Source organism: Hippoglossus hippoglossus, chromosome 18, assembly GCF_009819705.1.
Source record: "Hippoglossus hippoglossus isolate fHipHip1 chromosome 18, fHipHip1.pri, whole genome shotgun sequence".
Lineage (NCBI taxonomy): Eukaryota > Metazoa > Chordata > Actinopteri > Pleuronectiformes > Pleuronectidae > Hippoglossus > Hippoglossus hippoglossus.
In genome coordinates this window covers 14,163,063-14,187,248 of record NC_047168.1, presented here as the reverse complement: position 1 = coordinate 14,187,248, position 24,186 = coordinate 14,163,063, and the positions used below count along the sequence as shown (strand labels likewise).

The 24,186-nt window shown below is 45.8% G+C and overlaps 1 protein-coding gene across 1 annotated transcript in view; it reads left to right on the top strand.

Annotated features, from left to right (window-relative positions):
• The window catches only part of col4a6 (collagen, type IV, alpha 6), an 88,771-nt gene that overhangs the window by 37,782 nt on the left and 26,803 nt on the right, over positions 1-24,186 (top strand). Inside the window, exons 4-7 of the mRNA XM_034568774.1 lie at positions 11,048-11,125; positions 23,636-23,770; positions 23,878-23,922; positions 24,037-24,156. Coding sequence (XP_034424665.1) covers positions 11,048-11,125; positions 23,636-23,770; positions 23,878-23,922; positions 24,037-24,156 — 378 coding nt within the window. The remainder of the gene's footprint in view (positions 1-11,047; positions 11,126-23,635; positions 23,771-23,877; positions 23,923-24,036; positions 24,157-24,186) is intronic.

Genomic DNA, 24,186 nt, shown 5'->3' with positions numbered 1-24,186 from the left:
TTCAGCGGGCTCCCAGATTCCTTTGACTCACTTGCGGCGATGACACAGCGCTGTTTATTTAACCTTTTGTGGTTTTCCGATACGTCTGGAACAGACAGTAGCCACATCGGCAGACGCGGAGGTGGGGAAACCTATTTTAGATGTGGGCTGAAGCGTCTGAACAGTCGGTAAAAACAAGACAACACGAGAAGCAGCTGACGGAGTGAGTCAGCGGCGGTAGATTCGGTCTCTGAGGTGAATCTGGCGGCTGGCGAGGCATCACGTGTGGGAGGGATTAACACTAACCACAACAAGGTCCATCAGGATGGTGGTTGGTGTTTTTTGCCGTCGCGATCTGACTCACTGAGGAAGTGAAGGAATAAAAGGAGGGATGAGACGGAAAGATAGAGAGGAAAAACACAGAGGTTAAAATAGTGCAGAATATAGAGGTTTAAATTCATGTAAACCCACATTCTCCTTTAAAGCTGAACCAACATGTACGTTTCTTATGATTATTAGATAATATAAGATTTACCTAAAGGTTTTGTTGATTCTTCAGGAAGAGAGAGAGAGAGAGAAAAAAAAGTGATGGATGATAAACTTTGGCCACCAAAAAAAGGAAAAGAGAGAGAGAGATACAGAACATGTGTCTGTGGCTGCGGAGCCAGAAGTGTGTTTACTTACAGACGGGCAGGTGTGGAATTCAGCAGTGTGTGCACATGAGGACACACACACACACACACACAGACACACACACACACACAGACACACACGCACAGACACACACAGACAGACACACACAGAAACATACAGCGGATGCTCATTGAATACGTGACTATATGAGATATATGTAACAAGGGACACGTACGTCCAACCTGTGGATTGCATTACACACACACTGAAATACACACAAACACAGATTACCACCGACCTGATACTCACACCACCTCGACAAGTACAAAAAAAAAGAAAAGAAAATGGGGCGGGGGGGTGGTGAAGTTGCACGTTTGTTGGAGAAACTTCCGTAGCTAAATTTAGTTGCTGGTTGGCAGCAGGATGCAGGGCTGTGGGTCGTTTGGCACGGGGGGCGGGGGGGGGGGATACAGAGAGGTAACCTGAGGTTTGTTCTCTGGAGCCAGAGGATGAATCCCACTGAGAAGAACTATTTTCTTCACCGTGTTGTCAGCCTCTGACACACCTCAGGGATTTTTCATTCTCAGACACGGATGCAAAAACACATACACACATTTTATACACATATATGCGCACGCACGCACGCACGCACACACACACACACACACACACACACACACACACACTCACACACACTCTCTGCAGCGTTAGGGTACACTCATCCTTTCATGTCAATCCATAGGGACCAACTGATCGGTTTACACTTGTTGTTTGGAGGAAACCTTAAACCACACTGGTGAAGCTGTGTGTCTGTGTGTGTCTGTGTGTGTGTGTGTGTCTGTGTGTGTGTATAACGACAGACCCACATGACAAGATTTTTGCTCTTCTGAGGCACATTAGCTGTATCTCAGATTTCCTCCCTCTAACACAGGAGCTGTAATTGCTGTTCTATTGTGGTGCATTGACCACACACACACACACACACACACACACACACACACACACACACACACACACACACACACACACACGATCTTTACATACATGTGCACCTTTTCCCTCCTTTATGTCTGCCCATCGCTCCGAGGCTCAGAATCACACAGGTGAAACCAGATCATGTTTCGGGGGGATGGGGGGGGGGGGTTCCTCTCCCACTCCTCCCACTCCTCCCACTCCTCCCATCGTTCCCTCAACTTTTCCAGAACATTCCTTTCCCTAGCGTCGCTCTCACCCGTCCACCATTACACCCTCGTTTCATCCCAGCCTCCATTACTTCACTGTTAAATTTCCCCCCCCCCGGCGCACTGTTAATCATTCTGTTAAATCTACTCCTGCAGACGAGGGGTGTTTAGTGCTCTTCAAAGGTGTAATTATCAGAGCACTTATCGGGAGGGGGGGGGGGGCACTGTCACTTCATGAGTGTGGGTCTTTGCGTGTCTGTCCCGTGTGCGTCTCTGCTCCCCGGACACCGGTTCCCCATTTATTTATTCATCACGTCTTTGGATTTGTGCTTTTTGAGGAAGATGCACTTGAAGTTTGGAAACGCTGACGAGAGATCGTTTGAGTTTTGAAAGCGTCTTTTTGGAAAACGTCGTCGTGTGGATGGTGTCGTGTCGTGGCTCCGTCCGTGAACATCGACTTTTTGTTTGTCTCTTTCCCAGAATAAAAAGCAGGAAGTTGTTAATAGAACATTTTTCCTCAATGGACTTTTGGCTCTTTAATGTAAAAAAACCTCTTGACATTGAGTGAACTCCTTGTTTTCTACGCTGCAGTTTGTCTCCTCGGCTCCGCTCTGACTCACCGGCTCATTCTGACATTAACGGATCCTCTAGTATCACAATCTGAACGTGTTTTATAAATATTATCTTTAAGCTCATGTGTCTATTTGGCTCCGATGTGGCTTCTCCGCTACGCTCAATCAAATTTATAAATCATTTCACTTCTCGACCTCTTCTGTAAACTGTTTCTCCAAAACGCTTCGTCTTCAGATGTGAAGTGTGTTCTATCGGAACTTGTTGGAGGAAGTGATTCATCGGGGTTTTAATTCCCTCATTCAAACAAAAGATTGCAGGAATTATCCAAACCCAGAAGCTCAAACAGCATCTGCACAGTCCTGCGTGACTTTTTGCCCGAGTATGTCCGTGTTCAAGTGAGTCAATTCAAACATAAAGAAAAAGAAAGAACAGCTGCTGTTTGTGTTTGTCGCTGCCATAGATCCTCCCGGTTCTCCACCTTCACGTGTCGTCTCTTCGTGTCTGGGCGCTCGTTGGCTCGCCGTCATGTCAGCGATGACTAATTTACACCTGAGCACGCATTTCCACTGCTCCGTGGAACACGCTGCATCCTTCCCTCGCCCAAGTCTCTTCACGTGTCTTTTTGTTGTCTGCAGCTTTTTGCTGCGTTCAGCATTTCGGAGCTCTGTACTGTTCGGGGGGGGGGGGGATTGTGGTCAGGTGACATCATGAAGCTGGCGTGGAGCCGCGTGCTCCCGGGTTGTCGGTGCCAGTTTTGCCAGTGGGCAGCCGGCCACCTCTGGGTGTGTCTGTGCTGAAAGGTGGAGGATGTAAATTTAGACGTTCGTGATGATTAATCACATCGACGGGCAACACCAGACCTGATGGAGACAATTGGACGTGAGGCGGGGGCGGGGGTGGGGGGGGGGATTCCCAGTTTTTATGTTTCTATCTAAGCTCCTGAAGTGATATTTAAAACAAAGCCCTTCTGCTCCTACTGTGTGAGACAGGTCCCGAGCAGCTGACCCTTGGTGAACTTTAAAACTCATGCTCTGCTCTATACTTGGCGGCCCGGGTCTATTTTTGCTAACGGGGGGGGATTTATAGCTCCACTGGGCGGCAGGGAGGAGGTGGGAGAGAAACCAGAGCCAGAACGGAAGCTCATGTTCGGACGACGTCGGACAGAGTCTCGGGCCAGAGGCCTGATTACTGCTCAGCGGCGTGAGGAGGCTAAACTTGGAGACGCTAATGGAAGCAGGGAGGAGATCATGTGAGCTCGGAGATCCCCCGTGAGGTCACTGTGATGCTGCTGTTGGTCGCCAGGGCAACGGTGTCCATAGAGGAGCTGAGGTCATCTGATTGGATGCTGCCGGGTGCCGTGATGGGATTCTTGTTGTTGGGTGCAACGAAATCTGAAATAAGACGGAATGATTGAAACAGGAAGTCAAGAAAAGAAATAACATCATGATGAAGGATCCAAATGCTTTGGTATTATTCTTTATCAAAGAGTGGAGATATAAACCAAGTGTCAGGAGTGAAAACATGTCGACCAGCTCCTGCTCTGTGTGCGTGCCCGCGCTCGCCAGGCTTCATTTTCTTCTCAAAGAAACATGATAAAACAGCTAAATTACCCCTCGAGTGTCTAATTATGTCCATGATGGAACAAAAGAGAGATAATGGAGGGGGGGGGGGGGAGAGAGGGAGAGAGGGAGGGAGAGAGAGAAAGAGAGAGAGCCAACAAGGCTCGGCAGGTAGAGATTTAATCCTGCAGCAACGTTTCTGTTCCATCATGAATCTGTAGCCAGAGGAAATTCAGAGAGGGGTGGGTGTGTGTGTGAGTGTGTGTGTGTGTGTGACAAACAAGTACAGACTCATAGGATTATTATTATTATTATTATTATTATAAGTGCTGGGAAGTAACTAAGAACATTTACTCAAGAACAATTTGTGAGTATTTACATGTTGCGTCATCCTTGTACTTTCCTGATGTGCCTGTTTGTGCAGTACACGATATTCTGACGTTGTTTATAAAAACCTTCGCACGCTCCGGGTCCGGAAAGTGAAGCCTGAAACCTGTTTTCGCTCTAATGACCAGCAGGGGGCGACTCCACTGGTTGTTTCCATTGAAGTCTATGAGAAAATTACTTGATTTCTAACGTCAGTAAACATTTAACAGAGGAGTTTATGTCTCAGTCTCTAGTTTCAAGTCTTCAATACAACGTGATCATTTAAAAACTCCTGTCGCTGCTTCGTGGAAACTTTCATTTTTGAATATTTCCCTTTCTCACGTCACGTTTTCCTGTTTCTTCCTGTGTATTCTGTCTTTAAGGTGATTGTCAGACAGAGTTGGGGAATTTCTTTCATCCTAACTTTTAGTTTTTCCAGGTGATTTACTCGTGTAACAATCCAATCCATCAGCTGGTTGCTCGTGCACACTGTCAGTATTTGTCTGTTGTTATACGATTGTGTCTGTCGTCTGCAGGCGAGAGCTCGGAGCCTTGATTTAGTTTCACGATGCAACATGTTTGTATTTAAAGACTTTGACACCAACACATTTCACAATGTTAACACAGCATCAACAGGATCAGCGATTGGCAAATGCACACGGTAATCATCTCGTATATCTTATTTTATATGACCTGCTGACATGAAATCACAAAATGCTTCTGGAAAAGAACAGACGTTGATGTTATCTTAAGTTTTAAGATGTAAACAAGAACTTTATTGTTCAGTTTTTCCATACGATGCAGTTTTATATTTAGTTCATGTGTTTTTCTACACGTCAATCAGTCATTCCTTAACTATTTTATAATCCTTATATGACACATCACATCTTACATCATATACCGAATATAATAATCATTTATTAAACTCAAACTTAACTTGAATAAAGCTCAGAGGAAATGTCCTAATTTCAATTGAAAAGTTTTGAAAAACGTCCTTTAATGCTGATTAAATGTAATTTGTGTCATTTTAAATGAATTGAAATCAAGTCTTTACATTGAAAACATGTATTGAGTTAAACTTTCTTCCCTGCGACTCTGAAAAACCCATTTCTGATGTGTGCTGTCTTTTCTCCTCTGGTTTTACTTTATTCCCGTTCGCAGCCGTCCTGCTCGTCGGCTCGGCTGCCGGCGACGTCCTGTTTGGTTTCTGTTTTAGCTTCACAAATTTCCGCTTTCTGGTCAAGTTGCCGATGACCTGAGTCCAGCTGCGTGACCCCGTCTCAGGGAACACACACACACAATGTACAACTACACACAACTTACACACACATGCAGCGTTGTGTGAATTTATTTATCTTGAATTTTACTTTTATGCACAGACATGCACACGAAGATCCTCGTCTGTTGCTTGTCTGTACTCCTTTGCTAGTGTGCTTATATACAGTTGATTCTGCACACACACACACACACACACACACACACACACACACACACACACACACACACACGCACACACTCACTCACACACACTCAAACACACAGCGTGCAATAAACAGAAGTAAACGAGGAACGCTGGAGGCCCAAACACAGCTGGTTAGTCTCATGTGGTGGATGTCAAGGTCACAGATGGATGGGAGAGGGGAGAGGAAGAGGAAGGATATGATGAAGGGGAGTAAGAAGACTGAAGGGTTGAAGAGTTGGGAGGATGAAGGGAAGACAAATAGAGGGAGAGATGATGAGTGGACAAAGATAAGAGCACGACATCGGACAGGAATGAGAGATTCCTCTTCGTTTTCTGTCTCTTTATTTGCATGTTCCACTCGAAACCTTTCCTCGTTTCATCCTCAGCGTCGGCGTCGGGCGAAGGGGAAGCGTGACGCGAGTCCTCGGGGTCAAACAGCGTCTCCAGATTTATTTTTCACCGTCTCGCTGTCACTCAGCCGAGGTCGGTCAGGGCGGCTCCTCCTCTTAGCGTCTTCACTGACAGTTTGACTGACAGCTGTTGGAGTAAACTCTGCTCTCTCATTGGTCGTGGCCGTGTGATGACACGCCGATTAAACACATTCCTCAGTAAAGAAAACCTGAAACTGCACAACATCTGAAGTGGTGTTTTCAGTCTTCAGTTCCCAGAATTCACTTGTTGATCCAACAGAAGGATCTAGATCTCGATCGGCTGCTACACGTCCTGTTTTTCCTCATTTCACCTTTTCCCCAATAAATCCGAAACCGATGATGATGCAAGAGGATTTTCCACCTTAGCTCTGCTGTACGAGTGAAATTGAGCAAGTTTAATCCTCTTGTTGTTTGATTATTTCCATATGATGGTATAAATCTTTTTATTGTTTGGTGGGACCAGGCGTTGACAGGAAGGTAAATGGCAAAGAGACGAGAGGAGAGAGGGCAGCAGATTGTAAAACTGTCAGTTTCAGTGGCGTAGTTTGTGATGGTTAAATATGCAATAAGATCAAAACACGAACGGCAGCAGACACGTTTATTTCTACATTTGTCTCATCATGCGTGTCGGCTTCTCTCGCGTATATTCGCCGTATTCTAGGAAACCCTCGACTCAACCTTCATATCAGACCCTATAGGAATTAAACAGGCAAGTCCCGACAGCGGCCGTTAGCCACGAGCTTCAGGTCTCCTCTGTGCGAGCTGCAGGAGGTTTGAGCCGACGGCTTTTAACATGAAAGTGTTTGGACAGTAAAGAATGAGCAAACAGCCGAGATTGACTGGGGAACATTATCTCGGGCTGAGGGACGCATAGCTGGATAATGCCGGAATGACAGAATGGCCTAAAGAACGATGCGCGTGCAGACAATCGGCAGCGTGCCTGTTGGATCACGTTATATCTGTGCATGTATGCAAATGACGAGGGGACATGCACAGAACACTTACCAGTGTGAGTGGCCCCTGCAGTGCTTTACATTCCTTAAACTCAACAGGACGTCTTAACCTCTGCAGATACTGTAACGCCCCAGTCAGCGCAGGCGGAAGAGTTTCATTCTGAAGAACTTACATTTGAAAGACATCTGAAGTTTCTCTTTGACAAACGTGGTCCTGTTTTCACTTTGCATTGGGCTGGAGGCAGAAATCTCAGAGACCAAAGTCCAAACTGTGGCTGCGGGAAGCAATTGTTGTGAATTCCTATTCCTTCCACCCAGTTTCATGGAAATCCCAACAGGTGAATTTGTTTCAAACTTCATGCAGCAGCAGAAATATTCATTTTTGCAGATCACACATGCCGTGCACTTGTTAGAGAGCCGGTCACTGCTCTCGGCTGCGAGCACCTGACAAAGACAACGGAATCGGTTACAGCCGCAAAAAGCTGCAGACAAAGAAACATGAAAAGTGAAAGACACACACAACAAAGAGAAAGCGAGCTTGGCCCAGAGCAGAGAGAGAGAGAGAGAGAAGGAGGGAGAGAAGGAGAGAGAGAAGGAGGGGAAAGGTCAGTGGTGCTGGTCCTGCTTTCTTCCCTCTGATCTCCTCCTCTCGTCTAATCACAGTGACAGAAGGAGGGCAGCGCACAGGGAGAAAGTGAACTGTGACGTTTGAGCTGGTGCAGGAAGCAAAGACGAGATGGAAGAGGGAGAGAAAAGGAAAGGGAAGCTTGTAAGTCGAAGCTTTGGCGAAGGGAGAAGAAGCTAAAAATAGAAAACGAGGCAGTAATGGTTCCTCACATTAATGACAAAAGTATTGTTGCGCTTTCTTTGCTCCCATCTGACACCTGGTGGCCACAGGTCATATGGTTTCGGGTCGTCTGTCCGTCACGTCCTCGTGAACACATTATCCACAGAGCACCTCGAGGAAATTAATTCAAATTTGGCATGAACGCATGAACTGTGTAGATTTGAGGGGTCGAAGGTCAAACGTCAAGGTCGCATTTGTGGTCTTGCAAACATATTAGCTGGACTCACAGATTAACTAATTACAATTTGGTCACTGAAGGTCAAAGCTCAAGTTTTGGATCGGCTACAGGTCAAAGGTCACAAGGACCTCATACGAGTGTGGATAGAACATGTATGCAACTGAAACTCCCCTGGTGGGTGGAGGCACACAACCACAGGGCGGTGATTCTACTTCTGATGTATCATCCTCCTTTTGTTCCGACATGGAAAACTTCGCCCTTAGGGACGAACCAATCGGGGGAAGAGCTGTCTTAAATTGTCCTTCCCGATGAAATCCATTGTGCTGAGGTATAATCCGGACTCCACCTGAGCAGGGCGGTCCACACCCAGAGTTGAAAGTGAACGATGACACAGGGGAAACAGATGCTAAGCCGGCAGCGCCCGAGGGAGAACTCGTCAGAGCGGAGGACGTGTGATGTGGTGTCTAATCCAGAGGAGGACGACAATGAGGACACGGATAGAGAAGTGTTAGCGGTTGATAGAAACACGTGGAGGACGCCATGTGACCGTGAGTTAAAGTTACGTACCTGAACTTAAATCTAAGCTTGAACCTAAAACCGGTGAATCTTCCAACAAACTTTCAACTTCAATTGTAACGATCAAAAACTGGTCCTCGCAAAGAAAAAGGACCGTGTGAGCAAACACAACTTGGACGACGTGACAGCGCCTCCATCGCCCCCTGGTGGCTGGCTACAGTGTAGGTCACAATCCCTGCCTCCTCCATGTTAGCAGATGGGACATGGACCAAATTAAAAAAAGTCATCGCACACGTTAAAAATACACTTTTCGTCTACTTTTTTTAGGGACTGGTGAGAGATCTGAAAAGCAGATTCAAAACTTATATATTAATTAAAACAACATGACAAACAGCCTAAATCCCTAGTGCGCGGGGTCGTGGGTCAGTGTCCTCATCTCGTTTGACCCTCTCCAGATAAATGTTTCTCAGGATCCACTCCAGTCGTTCCCAGGCTCTGATTAAATGAGAGCCAGACGACATCATCTGAAGGTTTCCACCAGGGCAGCTGGAGGGTGCTTGACCTCCATTGTCGTGGATATGAACATTCGCAGGCTGAGTTCACTGTTGCACCCCCCCGCACTTGTCACCCCTGCACACTCCTGTCCTCTTGATCTCCATCGAACCCCGGTCACCCCCCCCGCCCCCCCCATCTCCTCCACGTCTCCACTCCCCAGTAGCACCCTTTCATCCACTAATCACGTTGAAATGCCAGCCATGACCTTTCCAGTTCACCCCCGGAGGAGACCCACGTATCACAGACTCATATGAGGGACGTCTGCTCCTATATTCACACACAAGTCGAGCTAATTCATTATCTGCATACGTGTCGCGTACGTGTGATATTTTCATCGCAGTCTCGATCCAGCGCTTGAACACGTCTAAACACACGTATGTGGAAGACGTAAACACGTAGGTTCCCTCTCGGCATGGGGTCCATCGGCTCGCCGTGTGAATAGACGGCATGTGGTGCGGTGAAGTTTTAAGAGCCTCGTATATATGAGAGCTCCCGCCACTCACCCGTCGGCTTATAACAGCTCTGAGAAGCGCTGCGTGATGTTTTGGTGGATATCTGAGGAATGTCGACCATGAACTAAAGGTTAATCTGCGGTTCACATGGAGTTTATACGCGACACATTGTGTGTGTGTGGGTGTGTGTGTGTTGATTGTGTGTTTATCGTATGTGGAGCAACTGGGGCAAAGAAATTGGGAGACAACTTATTGAAAAAACTATTTTGTTATTGAATTAAATGAGATGTATCCCATCCGATGCTCCGTGTTAGAACGTCTGTTCAAATACGTCACTTGTTGACAGGTTCGTATCATTGAGTAAATATAGTTGGAAGACGCGTCTCCACTTCCTCCCACTTTCCAAAAGTGAAGTCAAAAGATTCCCGATAGAAACGCTGGCATCTAACTTCATTTTGAGGCTCGACACACGCTCGACCAATAGCGAGTCAATCCTGACGTTACAGGCCCGTTTTTACAGCATCGTGAAAAGACGACATGATACGAATCCATCCTTGTAAACATCTGTGTTCTCATTTTTGTGATGCATCCAAATCGTGTTGTCATATGGTGAAGGTGAAATGCTTTTGTTTTCCAAACCAGCGGGGACGTCTCTCGCCCGCTGCTTCCCACAGTAGCTTTATAAATAAAGTTACCAGGAATGCTAATCTGGCTCCTGCTGGGTTATAACTGACTCCATTCTCTTGGTTAATCACCCGGCTCTGGTTGTGGTTACGGCCGATGGGAAGTTTCTGGGTCTAATCAATGAGCAGATTAGAGCTGGAGGGGACGGGCAGCGGTCACACATCCAGTCGTCTGTGCCTGGTTACACGAGACAGACATGAAGGGAAACACAATGTTCTGACAACACAAAAGGAAGCACGAATACCTGCTACGTGTTCGGACACATTAAACGAGCTGGTTGAAATAAAGTCACGCACTTTATCCATCAACAGCCACAATCTGCTCTGACTTGGTTAGATCCTTTTTAAAAATCCGGCTCAAATCCTCCTCCACTTTCAAACCGATGTAAACGTGTCGACTTGGCGCTGATGCAGCTTTTACGTTTCCTCCCGTCCACATAACTCCCGGTATTGTTGGGTCTTTAGATGCTTCTAAGACTCGTACAACGACCTGCTGCACCCGAGGCTCGCGCTGCTGCAGGAGTTTGATGTTAAAGTTCTCAACAAGAGAGAAATATTGACTGTTTCGCCTTTTTTTTTCCAGCATGAACCGGAGAACAAACGTCCAAAAAGCTTAATCGACACTGTGCATTGGCTGAAGCAGCTGCTGTAATGTCGTTCTCCTTTGTTTCTTCTGCAGGGCACAGACTTTGACGAGCCGTGTGCGGGGCGGGACTGCAGCAGAGGATGCAAGTGCAACCCAGAGAAAGGCAGCAGGGTGAGTCCCGTCTTATCTCTACGATGCTTTTAGGGCTTTTCCTCTAAAGCCACTTGATCTCTTTTCTTTGAGCCCCGGAAAATCACAGCTTGTTAATATTTGTGTCTTCCACGACACAGTAAACCATCACAGGGCAGCAAACTTTGAATACACACATCAGATTATATAGAAGATTATATATATTCAAGCCTTTGTATACTTGGCGCCAGTGCTACCTGCGAGTGAGGTAGCGGGCGTTTAAACATCTTCAAGTTATGACACCATTTCCCTTTCAAAGATTTATTTTATTAAACAGTCTGATAATCTTCTGAGGTTAAAGGGAAACATCCCACAGAACAGCGTTTAGATTGTTAAACACTTATTTCAGTTTGAGGTTATTTGATTTTATGGAATCGAGCTCTTCACATCTGCTTCATTTAAACAGTAAAAGAGCTCACGGCTCCACATTGAGTTCTTATCTCTCTCCATCAAACAGCTGCTCACATTAACGCCCCACAAATATTATCTGACACGCATCAAAGTGCACTCCGTGATGGTTTGTGTAACACATGCCTCAACAGCCCGTGTGTGTGTGTGTGTGTGTGGACGATGTTGTCATCTCTCCAGGCGAGACTCAAACTCCTGTAAACACAAAGTGTGTTTCGAGTTTTTCAGTTGGTTTGAGTCAGTGTTTCCACAGTTTATTGAGAAATAAACCGACAATGAGCTGAAGGTCATGAAGATATGATGGAGGGAGGGAGGGAGCAACACAGGGGTCCTGGAATCCCACGTGACTCAAAGGTTCCTCCTGCGTTGACGTGCAAAATAAAAGCAGGAGCCCGTTGGCATCGTCCTTTAAACTATTTCAGGTTTGGGTTTTTAAATCGTCGGACATGCGACATAGTGGACGTAATGTTGAGTCAATCAGACTATGGAATATTCGATGAGCAGCTCATGTAAACACCATAAACAAAATAATGTCCTTCTCAGAATAAGGTGGATTATAATATTTGATGATGATGAGCCTCAGAGAACCTGCTCCGTCTCCAGCAGTCAGACGAACAGTCAGAGTGGAAGGTGACTCCCTCAGAGACGAGTGACTGCAACATACCCGGCTGCATTAAATCCACTCGATGCTGTGTATACAGACATCTGAACATGTGCTCCAGCTGTCAGCTGTTTGCACTTCACCAACACAAACAGCAGCTCAGCAGTTTGTGGGTGTAAACCTGCTGCCTTCGTATAAACTCCTGTACATTGACGAGCGTCTGTAAACGTCTCGGCATCATCAGGTCGCAGAGGTGAAGCCTGTAAATATGAATATTAGAGGAAGGGGTTCATTTTCTGTCAGCTCAGAGCTAAGTGGAACGTTTTAGTGTCTCCCTGTGGTTTTGATGCTGGTTTTGAAGATCGGACACATTTTTTTCAATATTTTTCTAAATAAAAAAGTAAAGAATAAGGCAGCAGGAGTTTAAATCCTTCGATTAAACTTGGCAGTCACTAATTTGTTACTATGGAAACAGTGGTACACACAGATAACAGTCCCCTAAATATGCCTGATTTTTTTTATCAAGATCCGTTAATTCTTTTTTGGGAAATCAGTGAAAATATCAAAAAACCTCTGACAATCTTTAAGAAAAAACGATAAAAAATATTTCCTCCACCTGCTCGAGTTCTTTCTTGACTCATGTGTCATCCTTGTGTGTGTGTGTGTGTGTGTGTGTGTGTGTGTGTGTGTGTGTGTGTGTGTTGTGTGTTGTGTGTTCTCCTCAGACTATGACTCTAAGCTCGGTCTCTCTCAGCCTTTATCCAAACAACAATTACTGTCTGACACAGACGCCCACTCTTACAGCCTGACTACTGAACGCCACTTTAGGTAAATAACACGGTGACGAGCGACCTGCGGCTAAATGATATGTATCTGCGGTAGAGCCACCGTCCTACGGTCGTGTGACTGACACAGGCTGCAGCTGTGTTGCCTCCTCTAACAGCAGTTGTTGTCCTTTCGGTCGTCAGGTGCTTATTTGTCTCTTTTCAGTTTTACTTTTTGTCACGTGATGTTCTCGATCATAGCTGTTAACGGCTCAGGAGGTGGAAAGTTGCTCAGCCCAGGCCCGGAGTCGATCCCTGGTGGTTCCACCTCACGGCTGGAGGCCTGCAACAAGGAGATGTTTAATATTAACTTTAAATGAGACACCATGGCAGTTTTTAAATACAAAATTAACTCAAATAAAAACCCTGGAAAAGCTTCTTGTCTAATGACTTATCAATTAACTGCAACGTCAGCTCTATTTAAGCATTAAGCAAACTTTGTTTACGTTTAAATCTAAAGTGTTGAGATGCTAAGAGTTTAAAAAGGAGGTTCCAAGTTCATATTTGCCAGATAAATGTATCTAACAACCATTTAGATCAGGTTTATGCATCTGTCAGTGATGGAGTGTGTGTTGACATGCAGCCGTCAGCCGTCGAGACGAGATGGTTTTAAAAAAACAAAACAATAATAATAATAAGTCGCTGGCGTTGCACCAGAATCAATCAGTTTTCTTCCCCCCCTGATTTCAGTGGATGTTCTCTGTCAAAGTTCACACGGACGTAAATTGTGGTTGTTGTGTCAAACAGACCTGCAGGCACACAGCTCCCTGCACGGAACGCTGGCACCGTTTACTGAGCAAACACGACGGCCGTAATGAGCTGAAGCAGAGGCAGCTGATGCCGGAGCCCCGAGTGTCAGCGGTGGCACGTTTGAATCCAGGGATGCTCTGTTGATCCCTGAGGGGAAACTGTGTCTGTGCTGCTGCCTGTCAGAGGTGCCGCTGCCGCCGGCCAGAACACACCAACGATGGGATGTACAAATCCAAGACGACTCCGAGGCACTTTCTTCTTCTTTTTTAAAAAAAACAAGTACGATTCAATTAAAAAGATCAATTTAATTTCGATGTTTACACGTATCTCATCGAAAGAGCAACTCGACTAAACTCGATTTGAGTTACGTTGCAAACTTATACTCTGCGGGCATTTATACTGAAGATGAAGTAAGTGCATGAAAGCAAAAAGGATCCTTATTTGAAATTCACTTAAATAAAACGATTTATCAAAGAGAAGACGACAAATACAAAGAATTTGTAAGAAAATAGAAAGAATTCAGCGTACACCAGGATGCTGGGATCGACCTGATTTATTCAATAAATGACAGAAGAAGAGAGAGAAGAAGAAGACAGATATTGCTTCATCAGATTCCGATCTGAAATGTGCAGAGTCAGCTCCCTCTGTCGTTTTGTGAAATGTTTATTGAATAAATAGTGTCAATCCTGACCCAGACTCCTGCGATCAAACCAGCGGAGTGTTAGCTGAAGGGTGTGCACGCAGTTTGTTCCTCACCTGAATTTCATTTAGGTCACGGGTCACATTAAAGCCGGGAAAAGATCCTGAGCTGATTTATGGTGACAGGCGGTGTGCGTGGGTTTGTGCGTGGAGCTTTAATATCAGGCACCAGAGGAGAGAGGCACTGGCGTGTTAAGACAGAACAACGCGAACCTGAATATGTTTCCTCCGGCCAACAACCGTGGCATGAAAACAAACATCCAGTAGCAGCGAGCGGAACGAGCACTCCGGTGTTTAAAGGGGGATAAAGAGGCTTTTAGTAACTGTATCAGATAAATTTAGAAGCTTCTGTAATTCCCGTATAGCTCCTAAATCCACTGGTAATGCCTGAGCGAGAGCCGCCCCCCCCCCCCGGGTGAGGTCCGACCCCGACGCAAACACGAAGGAGACGAGATCCAGACGCTGCCTGTTGCTTTTATTTGGTTTTTCATTGCTATCAGCCGACGGGCTTTGGTTTTTACTTAAAATCCTGAGAGTCTTTACTTCGGACTTTGCTGGCTTTAGTGTCCGTGTCACACGGGATCCATTCGGTCCAATAACATCCGCTCTCATCGGGTGAGCCCCAGAGGTCAGAGGTCAGTGTTGAGGATGGCAGGAGGGTGTGTGTGTGTGTGTGTTTGTGTGTGTGTGTGTTTGTTCGAGCAGAGGTTAACACACCAGAGCCTTTCAAGTCGCAGCGCAGTCGGGAAGTCGGAGTTTAATTTGATTTTTGTGCGACTTCCCTTCTGAGTCAATCAGAAACAGACACTTCCTGATGCTGACGTTCTGCCCGAGGCCTCGACTCCGCGTCCTGCTGGAGCTCCTCGTCCAATCAGAGTGCTCCTGCAGCGATCCGATTCTCACCCAGGGAGCTGATGATGCTCAGTCACGTCGTCCAGCCCGATTAGTTCGAGTCCGACTTCTGAAGCTCTGAAGGCGGCTGAGGCCGAAAACTAAATCAGATACCGATTTATTAGCTCCATATAGATTTGAAAGAAATGGTCAATGATTCCTAAGATGTCGTTATCAAACCTTTGTGACAAAGAAATGTAATTCAGGTTTGATATTTTACAGTTTAACCACAAACACAAACACACACTCTCACACACACACACTCACACACCCAGAGGACACAGGTGAAAAGAGAGAGTGCGGCGTCCGACCTTTTTAAGATGAGATGACGTGATAGTCGCTGTGTCTCAGTGGGAAGATAAGAAAACGAGGGATGCAACAGAGTCGGCACAAACTTTCTAAGAAAAATGCGATGAATTTAGTTCAGTGTAAAAACTGGAGGCTTTTAAAACAGCAGCTCAGATTGCACATGCAGATAACCGGTGCTGCCGAGACAAGCCCCGACCGGCACTTTGATTTCTATCTCTCTCTCTCTTCTCTCTTTTTCCTTATCGTTCAATTTATCTTCTATGTCTCTCTCTCCCGCTGTCCTCTCTCTCTCTCTCTCTCTCTCTCTCTCTCTCTCTCTCTCTCTCTCTCCATGCGTTCTCTAATGTGTTGTGTTTGTGATTATTAAGCTCATCTGGGTTTTGCTGAGTGAGCGCCTGTGTGTGTGTGTGTGTCTGTGTGTGTGTCTGTGTGTGAGAGAGAGAGAGAAGATGAAGCCCAAACACAGCCCACCACCATTTTTATACTGGTGGCCTCAAAAGGATGGAGAGACTGATAAAATGCCACACAGGGGCCCAGGAGAGAGAGAGTGTGTAGAAATGACAGGACATCGCTGATAAGACTGTACTACACACGACACACACACACACACACACAGACACACACACACACACTCGTGCTTCTATCTTTGTAAAGACACTCATTGACACAATGCATTCCCTCCCTCTAACCTAATTCTAAGTCTTCAAACCAAAGCTGTTCAAGTCGGAACAAGAACTGGGAAAGTCCTTTAAAACATTTTGCACACAAGTTACTGGCGTCATCACTTATATCCAATAATTGTTCCATCAGATTTAAATAGAAGCTTTAAATGTGAACTTGCCTCTAACAAGTTGTAGATAATTTGATCTGCCTGTCGCACCTGATTCTTCATCAAGATACAAGGTGTTGTTCAAACGCTGCGAACACATAAATGCAACACAGGTTGTTTACAGCCTCCATGTTTCTAACACAGTTTGAGAAGTCGGTGTTTCTTCCTTCTTCGACTTCCGTTTACACAAATGTGAAAATACGTCACAGGTCGTTTCTCTTCTGCGTAAAAAGCCAAGATGGACACACACACACACACACACACACACACACACACACACACACACACACACACACACACACACACACACACCTGACACTCTGACTCATCCCCTCGGCCGACACAAAGTCTAGGAAAGGTTAAAGGTCACGACCAACACAAAGGCCACAGCAGACAAGAAGGTCAGGGGCACCAGGATCACAGACTCCGTGTGTGTGTGTGTGTGTGTGTGTGTGTGTGTGTGTGTGTGTGTGTGTGTGTGTGTGTGTGTGTGTGTGTGTGTGTGTGTGTGTGTGTGTGTGTGTGTGTGTGTGTGTGTGTGTGTGTGTGTGTGTGAGCCTTCTGTCTGTCTTTTATTTCTCCTCACTTGTTTCTTTCACCTTTTTGAAATCATCAAAACTTGAAATCTTATTATACATCTTAATAATATATATATATATGTATGTTTATACTATTTTTGCATAAAGGAAGGAAAATGCAGAAAAGAAACATGAAAACGATGGAGGCAGTGATTTCAGTGTCACTGAGATAATTTCAAGTTTTAAACAAGAACAAACCAAATGAGAGTAGAAGAGATTCAAATATATATATATATATCTTTATGAATATACTGTGTATATGAATATGTTGAAGACCTGCTGCTGCATCATCTGTTGTGAGTATCCAGTGCACTCCACTGCCCTCACATGGCTCCTTGAGGAACTGCTGTGGTTTGACATGTATGTGTGTTTCTCGTGTGTTTTAATAACAAGGCGTCCATCTTTATTTAAAGTCTATATGCTCAGTTTCACTCGACAGTTTCTAAAGGACTCACGTTGTGGTGCAGAAACCCCTTAGTGTTCACGACAGCGTCAAACTTCTGCAGAATTAAAGCTTCAAAGGTTTTATTATTCATCTATTTCGACAAACTTAATGGAAAAAAAATGAGCAAATGAAAATAAAAGCAAATGAAGTGGAAAAGTGCCAGAGGGAAGGTCTGGTTAGTTCCTCTGCACGGAGCAGGAATCAGACACCTTCTGGGTGATCTAGTGTCTGAGTCTTTCAACAGCACACACACACACACACACACACACACACACACACACACACACACACACACACACACACACACGTCTTTATGTACACACACACACACACACACATATTTATATCATGGGCAAACACGTGCAGGAATGTGCAAAACTGCTTATTACTGATTTTTATAGGCTCTTGTGATTTGATGTGATAATGACGGCACTGTTATTTATGACATTTCCACTTTACACACACACACACACACACACACACACACACACAGACACACACACACCCAAACCATCATTTATTGCATATTTTACACAGTTTAAACATGTAGATGCTCATCACCTCCGCACACGATGAAACACACTTTGGGATGTGCAGCTATCCTGATATATTGTGTTTGTGTGCGGTACGTCCTAAATCTTAAAGTCTGCAAACTATCACAGGCGCTCGTTTTAGAGTACGAACGTAATTAAGAGTCAAACGCAGGAAGTTGTCGTTTGATGATGTCGACGCTCGGCGAGGCCTCGGCTGCAGGTTGGGCCGACGTCAGACGGTCTCTAGAGGGAGTGAAAGAGAAAAGACACACGTCTGTCTGATTGAGTGAACACGAGTCCCCCCCCTGCTGACACAAACATAGAAGTACGAGCATTAACGAAAGCTGCAGGAATCTCAGTCTGAACTAAACACAGCTGGATGGAGTTCGTCCTCACACACACACACACACACACACACACACACACACACACACACACACACACACACGCTGTTTTCTTTACTTTTGTCGATGTGACCCTTCTCATAAACAGAGAAGTGAAGCTGAGGCTCAGATTCTCACAGCTCCCACACTTCAAATCCCAAAACACACATCAACAGACGTCAGCGCTGTTTGTAAATGAGTTTCAGACCCAGAGCAGGTTTTAGTTTCGACCAAATATAATTTAAAACTAATTAAATCAATGTACGACTAAAATAATAATAAACTAAACTAATGAATATCTACTTAAATAAAGGTACTATATTATTATATTTTTGCTGGTGACTTGTAGCAACTGAACGACGTGACCAGCCAATTAAGGGATTATTAATTAAAGAGCATCTCACTGGATGTTAAATTATTTATTCATTCCCTGCAGTTTCATGTTTTCTAGCTGCATGTCTGAAGCTCTCAACCTCTGAACTCTTATTCTTTAACTGATGCCGAGACTCCACCTCTGTGTTTCCTCCCCAAAACAAACTGTATCGCGGTGGAGAGGAATGTCTGAATCTCAGGATCTTAAGTGCATGAGGGTGGAACTGATAAGTTCCTCCACAGAGGCAGACCGGCGGACATGTTGCAGCATCGCCAGCGGACAAAGGCAAATGCAAACATCTTTTATTCACCTGAGAATAATCCCCAGACGCCGTGAAACCACCTGTAATTGAGTCTTGTAATTGATTTCCGAGCCGTCGCCAAACGTTCCTTCGCCTCAGCGGCCACATCTGTATGTTGCCTCCAAAAGCTCTTGAAGGTTTAAAGCAGCCGAACGTGCCAATTACATGTGTTCTCTGCAGCCGGAGACCGTGTCGTCACCTCGGGGCTAATTTCTAAAGTGCACACTTTACAGAAACACGGTTTTAGCCTCAATTACACCGTTTAACTGGAGTTTCTGCGACTGAAGAGTAGAAATGTTTTGTGTTGTGTTTGTGTTTACGGCTTTAACGGCTCAACTCCGGCGTCGTTCTGCGAGAAAACGTTTAGTTTTAAAGGCTAAGGAAGCTAAATTATAATTTCACTTTTTTAAAGCTCAAAATATCCTATGAACAAATAAGAAATAGACGTCTGACAGCTGAGAAAACACCACTTGCTTTATGACATCATCACCGTGGGACAGCGAGGGCCCCGCTGACCACTAATGTGTTTTTTATTAGAGGGGAAAGCACCTGGATAAAAAGAGAGGGAACAGGTTGTTTGTTTAATGGCGGCCATTAAAACCAGATGAGTCCGAGGTGCAGGGGACGGTGGGAATCCGTCCGGAGGGGAAGAACAAACCTAGAGTCTGAGAAGACGCTGCTGCTGCTGGGAGACCGGACTGGGATTGTCTGGTTTCAGATTGATTCCCATTTAATGGGCGTTTCTGCAGAGACGCTGCAAATAATGTTAATAGGAACGTCCGTTCTCTGTAACTCTGGTGAGTGGGTTCCATCTCCTGTGAGAAGAACTGACTGAGAGTCACAGCTTCAACTGTCACAATCAGCTCCAGTTGAAGAGTGAAGCTGAACTGAGATCAGTTAAAAAGACTCAGAAGTTATTAAAAACCAGAGTTTATCTCCAATATTCAGCAGGAAACTTCCATGAAATTTCCACTTTCTCTAACATGGCAAGATAAGAGCGTTGGCCTCGTTTGAGGTGAAGGACGAAAAAAGAAATACGGGTCTGAGTTTGATTTCTATTTCTTTCCAGTCCAAGCAAAAAAACACTTGTCCTACATTTCCTGATTGTATCTCAGAGTTTTGTCTCGATGAACAAGCTTCTTCAAGTCTCCTTTGATCAGGTTTGGTCAAACTTGGAGCCTGAGATACAACAGAAGATGGGTTTTCTTAGACAGAATCAATTCTTAGATAGAATCCGTCCAAGTGTCTGAGAGCGCAGACGTTCCAATGTCTCTCTCTGCGTCTACCTGTGTTCGGTATCGTCGTCATCCTGAGTCTGAGATAAACGGAGATGTTTGGGTTTCCGGTCTACAGATGGGGAACAAACCCTCAACTCAACCTAAGATTTCCCTCAGAGTTCTCCTGTCTGAACGTGTGGAGACGCGACCAGGAGCTGCCAGTGTTTTCATTTTATCTGCATCAGCAACAAAAGGTCTCTGTAGCCAGTCGCTCGGCCTGCACGGCGTCTGAGGCTTGGCCCGATTCACGTGTGTCTGCGCCTGCCAGTGGCTCGAGCTGTCATTGGGTCATCACAGTGCCCCCGCTGATTAAACTTGCACCCAGAGACCCAACATTCTCCGCCCCCTTCCCTCACACTCCGCTCCCATCACCGTCCCCCAGTGAGCATGCGGTGTGACAGCTAAAATCTTCCCCCTTAGCGAACCCAGCCCTCAGAACAATACGTCCCGACCAACTCGGAGAGCCCGAGGGTTGTGCGCGCGTCCGCGTTCGTGCGCCAGCAACGCACACACACACACGGGTTCTCACGCGCATGGCAGCTAGAATCTGTCTGTCCAAGCACTGCATCAGGAAGTGAGGTCGGCCCGGTGGGAGCAGTAAGTCCAGAGAGCTTAGCGGCCCAGAATAGGCTCCATTGTGCCCTTTGTGCTGGGGGGGATTTGGGCCTACAAACTGACCAGTCTGCTGGAAGGTGATGAGGATGGAAGGTCTGGAAGAGGCGGGCGGAGACCGGCCGGGATGGCATGAAAACACACCGGGATGCCAACTGGCAGCGGTGTTGGTGGAGAGGCGGTGTCGGGACTCGGCTATTTAACTTGAACTTTGACTTTTTACTGTGGTCCATGTCCCATCCGCTAACATGGAAGGAGACGGGGTTCATGACCTATGCTGCAGCCAGCCACCAGGGGGCGATCAAGATCCTTTGGTCGTCCTTGTTTCTTCTTTGAGGCAAAGTATTGGGTTGATGGATATTTGAGCTCTTGTAAAGAATGAGATTCAAACTTAAAAAGTCACAAAACAACCAGATCGATCAACAGAAAGAGAAACGTGGTCAAACAGCAGTTTTGTGCAGATGATGCAGAAGTCACATGAATATTTGTAAGTAGTGTTTCATGTGTGGAAAGTATTTTAATCTGAAAATGCTGCTCTGATGACAGAAACTCTTAAACCAGGCACTTTCACACAGAGGTCAGTGGAAGTCAGAGACCCGTGTGACATGATAGGTCGCCTCCCAGTGGTCATTTCCAGAGCAGCCTCGTGATCCAGCCAAACCCCTAAATTGTCTGGATGTGATTTAATGGAGCTCTTCTTCTTCTTCTTCTTCTTCTTCTTCTCTTTATTGAGTTTTCCTCTCTTTCATCCCTTCACTTTTATCTCCTCTCCCTCTGTGGTTTTTAATTCCAGGCCATGTTAGGGAATAAACAGAGCTGCTTTCAAATCTCTGAAACTCACATTCACTTCCTCCTGCGCTCACTCGGAGGCGCTCGGAAATCAAAGAGATTCTCTGGAGAGATTAGCTTGGAGGAGACGTTTCTTATGTTTATGAGCTTTTTAAAAGTTTAAAGTTAACGGAGCCCTTTTAGTCCCAGAGGATGATATTTTCCATCTTGACTCTAACGACAGATAAACATCTCCCTGCTTTGGAAACGTACGAACAAAGTCGAACATTATTCATTTCACGCTCGACACGAGACCAAACCATCGTTTCACCTCTAGCACCAGAGACGCCCTTTGAAGGTGACCTCTGCGACCACAGAAACAGACACTAGGGAGACGTCAGAGGGATTATTAAAGGAGCTGAAGGAATCGGTCCGAGGGAGGAAGGTGCCGTCGGAGCCGTGATGGACGACGACGTGCAGGGAAGGCGAGGCGTGAGAGAAAGTGGCTCCTGCATATTTTCCCCCCGGGTGAAACCAGGTGTGAGAGCGAGCTGTGAGCCAGACAGCTCTGGCATGAGGCTGCGCTCACCTGGCACAGGCCTGTCATTACCGCTACCTGCCGGTGCCCCCGGGGGGGGGGGTGGGGTGGTCACGTGGGCTGGAGGCAGAGCGGCGGCCCCAGCCAGACGCCGTGTGGCCAAAGCTCATCCAGGATGTTTATTAAAAACCAATGAACTTTGTGTGAGTGACGTCACTGCAAGGCAGAAACTCCCTGATGCTGTTTTATTACACACGTCAATCCGAGCAGGTTTTTCTGCAGGATTCTGCAAAAACGACTGAATTGATTTCCAAGAAACTTTCCTTCAGTTCATCAGATAGGCTCCACAGCTGCTGGAAAATCAAATGGACGTTTCTTTCCATTGGTTTGAGGAAACGCTGCGGTTGGTGTCCCTCACCAGTAGGGGGTGCTGCCCACTTGGATTCATCATTAACTTGATGTTGTGTTGTCTGCAGATTGTTTCTGATCCGACTCGGAGAAACAGTCGAATGAATCAGAAACAAAACAGATTCCGGCTGATCTGCGTGAGACAGTTTTTAAACTGTGACTTTTCTTTGACCCGAACGCAGACATCTGTCGCTCTCTCCCCACCCCCCCCCCCCTCTCCTCACCCTGTTATACTCCCTCCTAGAAGATGAGCTAATGGCAGGTTGTCAGGTGTGTGTGTGTGTGTGTGTGTGTGTGTGTGTGTGTGTGTGTGTGTGTGTGTGTGTGTGTGTGTGTGTGTGTGTGTGTGTGTGTGTGTGTGTGTGTGTGTGTGTGTGTGTGTGTGTGTGTGTGTGTGTGTGTGTGCGCGTGCGCTCTTTGTGTTTATACTCCCATCATGTGGTTGAAGTTGGACACTGCACTTTGTCATTTGCAGCACAGAGGGAGGAACAACTTTAGAATTGAATCAGTAAAACAAAATGTTCCTCTAAACAATCTCAAACTTTTATCCTTTACACCATTTTAATACATTTTTTTAAATGGATCTTAAAATGTTCACATAAATTAATTTGAGACCCAAAAAAGTGATGTATGCCTTCTACCTTCTGGAGGATTCAATGATTTATGTATTATTAGTATTCAACCAATATTTATACTTCTTCTACTCTTTTACCTTTTTAGACATTTATTTAAAACTTCCTGTTTGTAAGTATTATAATGTGGTTATAAATACATTCAAGGGCATTTTCAAGAATTGCAAGTTATGCTATTAAGATATTTTACAACATGTTATATGACGAATTCAATCATTCAACTTCAAGCAACTTCCTTCGGGGGCGTCCGAGAAAAGACGTTTTTCTGGACATAGTTTTTGTGTTATTGCCTCAACAATAATCTCCTTGTGTCTCCTCTCTGTCGTGTTCCAGGGTCGACCTGGGCCTCTTGGCGACGTGGGTCAGAGCGGACCAGAGGGGCCCCGCGGCACCCTGGGGCCGGTGGGGCCCAAAGGAGAGAAGGGCCAAATCGGCCTGAGGGCCCCATCTGGTCCCAAAGGAGACAAAGTGGGTGTTACGGATCTTAACTTGATCTCAAAATTCATGTGCTGTGAAGTCGTGAGCTACAGCAAAGTTTAACCTGGATGTAAATGACGTGTGTTCGACCTGTGCAGGGACCGATGGGAGTTCCTGGGTTCCAGGGAACTGATGGAGTTCCTGTAAGTAAAATACAAACTCACAATTCATATTCACACAAATACAGAAATGTGGTGATTTGGTTTCAGCAGAAATTTTAAAGAACTTTAAAAAATACTGAAATGATTTCTCTGCAGGGTCACCCCGGTCTGGAGGGCGGCAGAGGGCTACCTGGTCCGGACGGTTGTAACGGGACCAGAGGAGAACCCGGGGACCCCGGCTACGGGACAGGATCCCCTGGATACACTGGACCTGCTGTGAGGATAAACCTTTATCTTCTCCTCTTT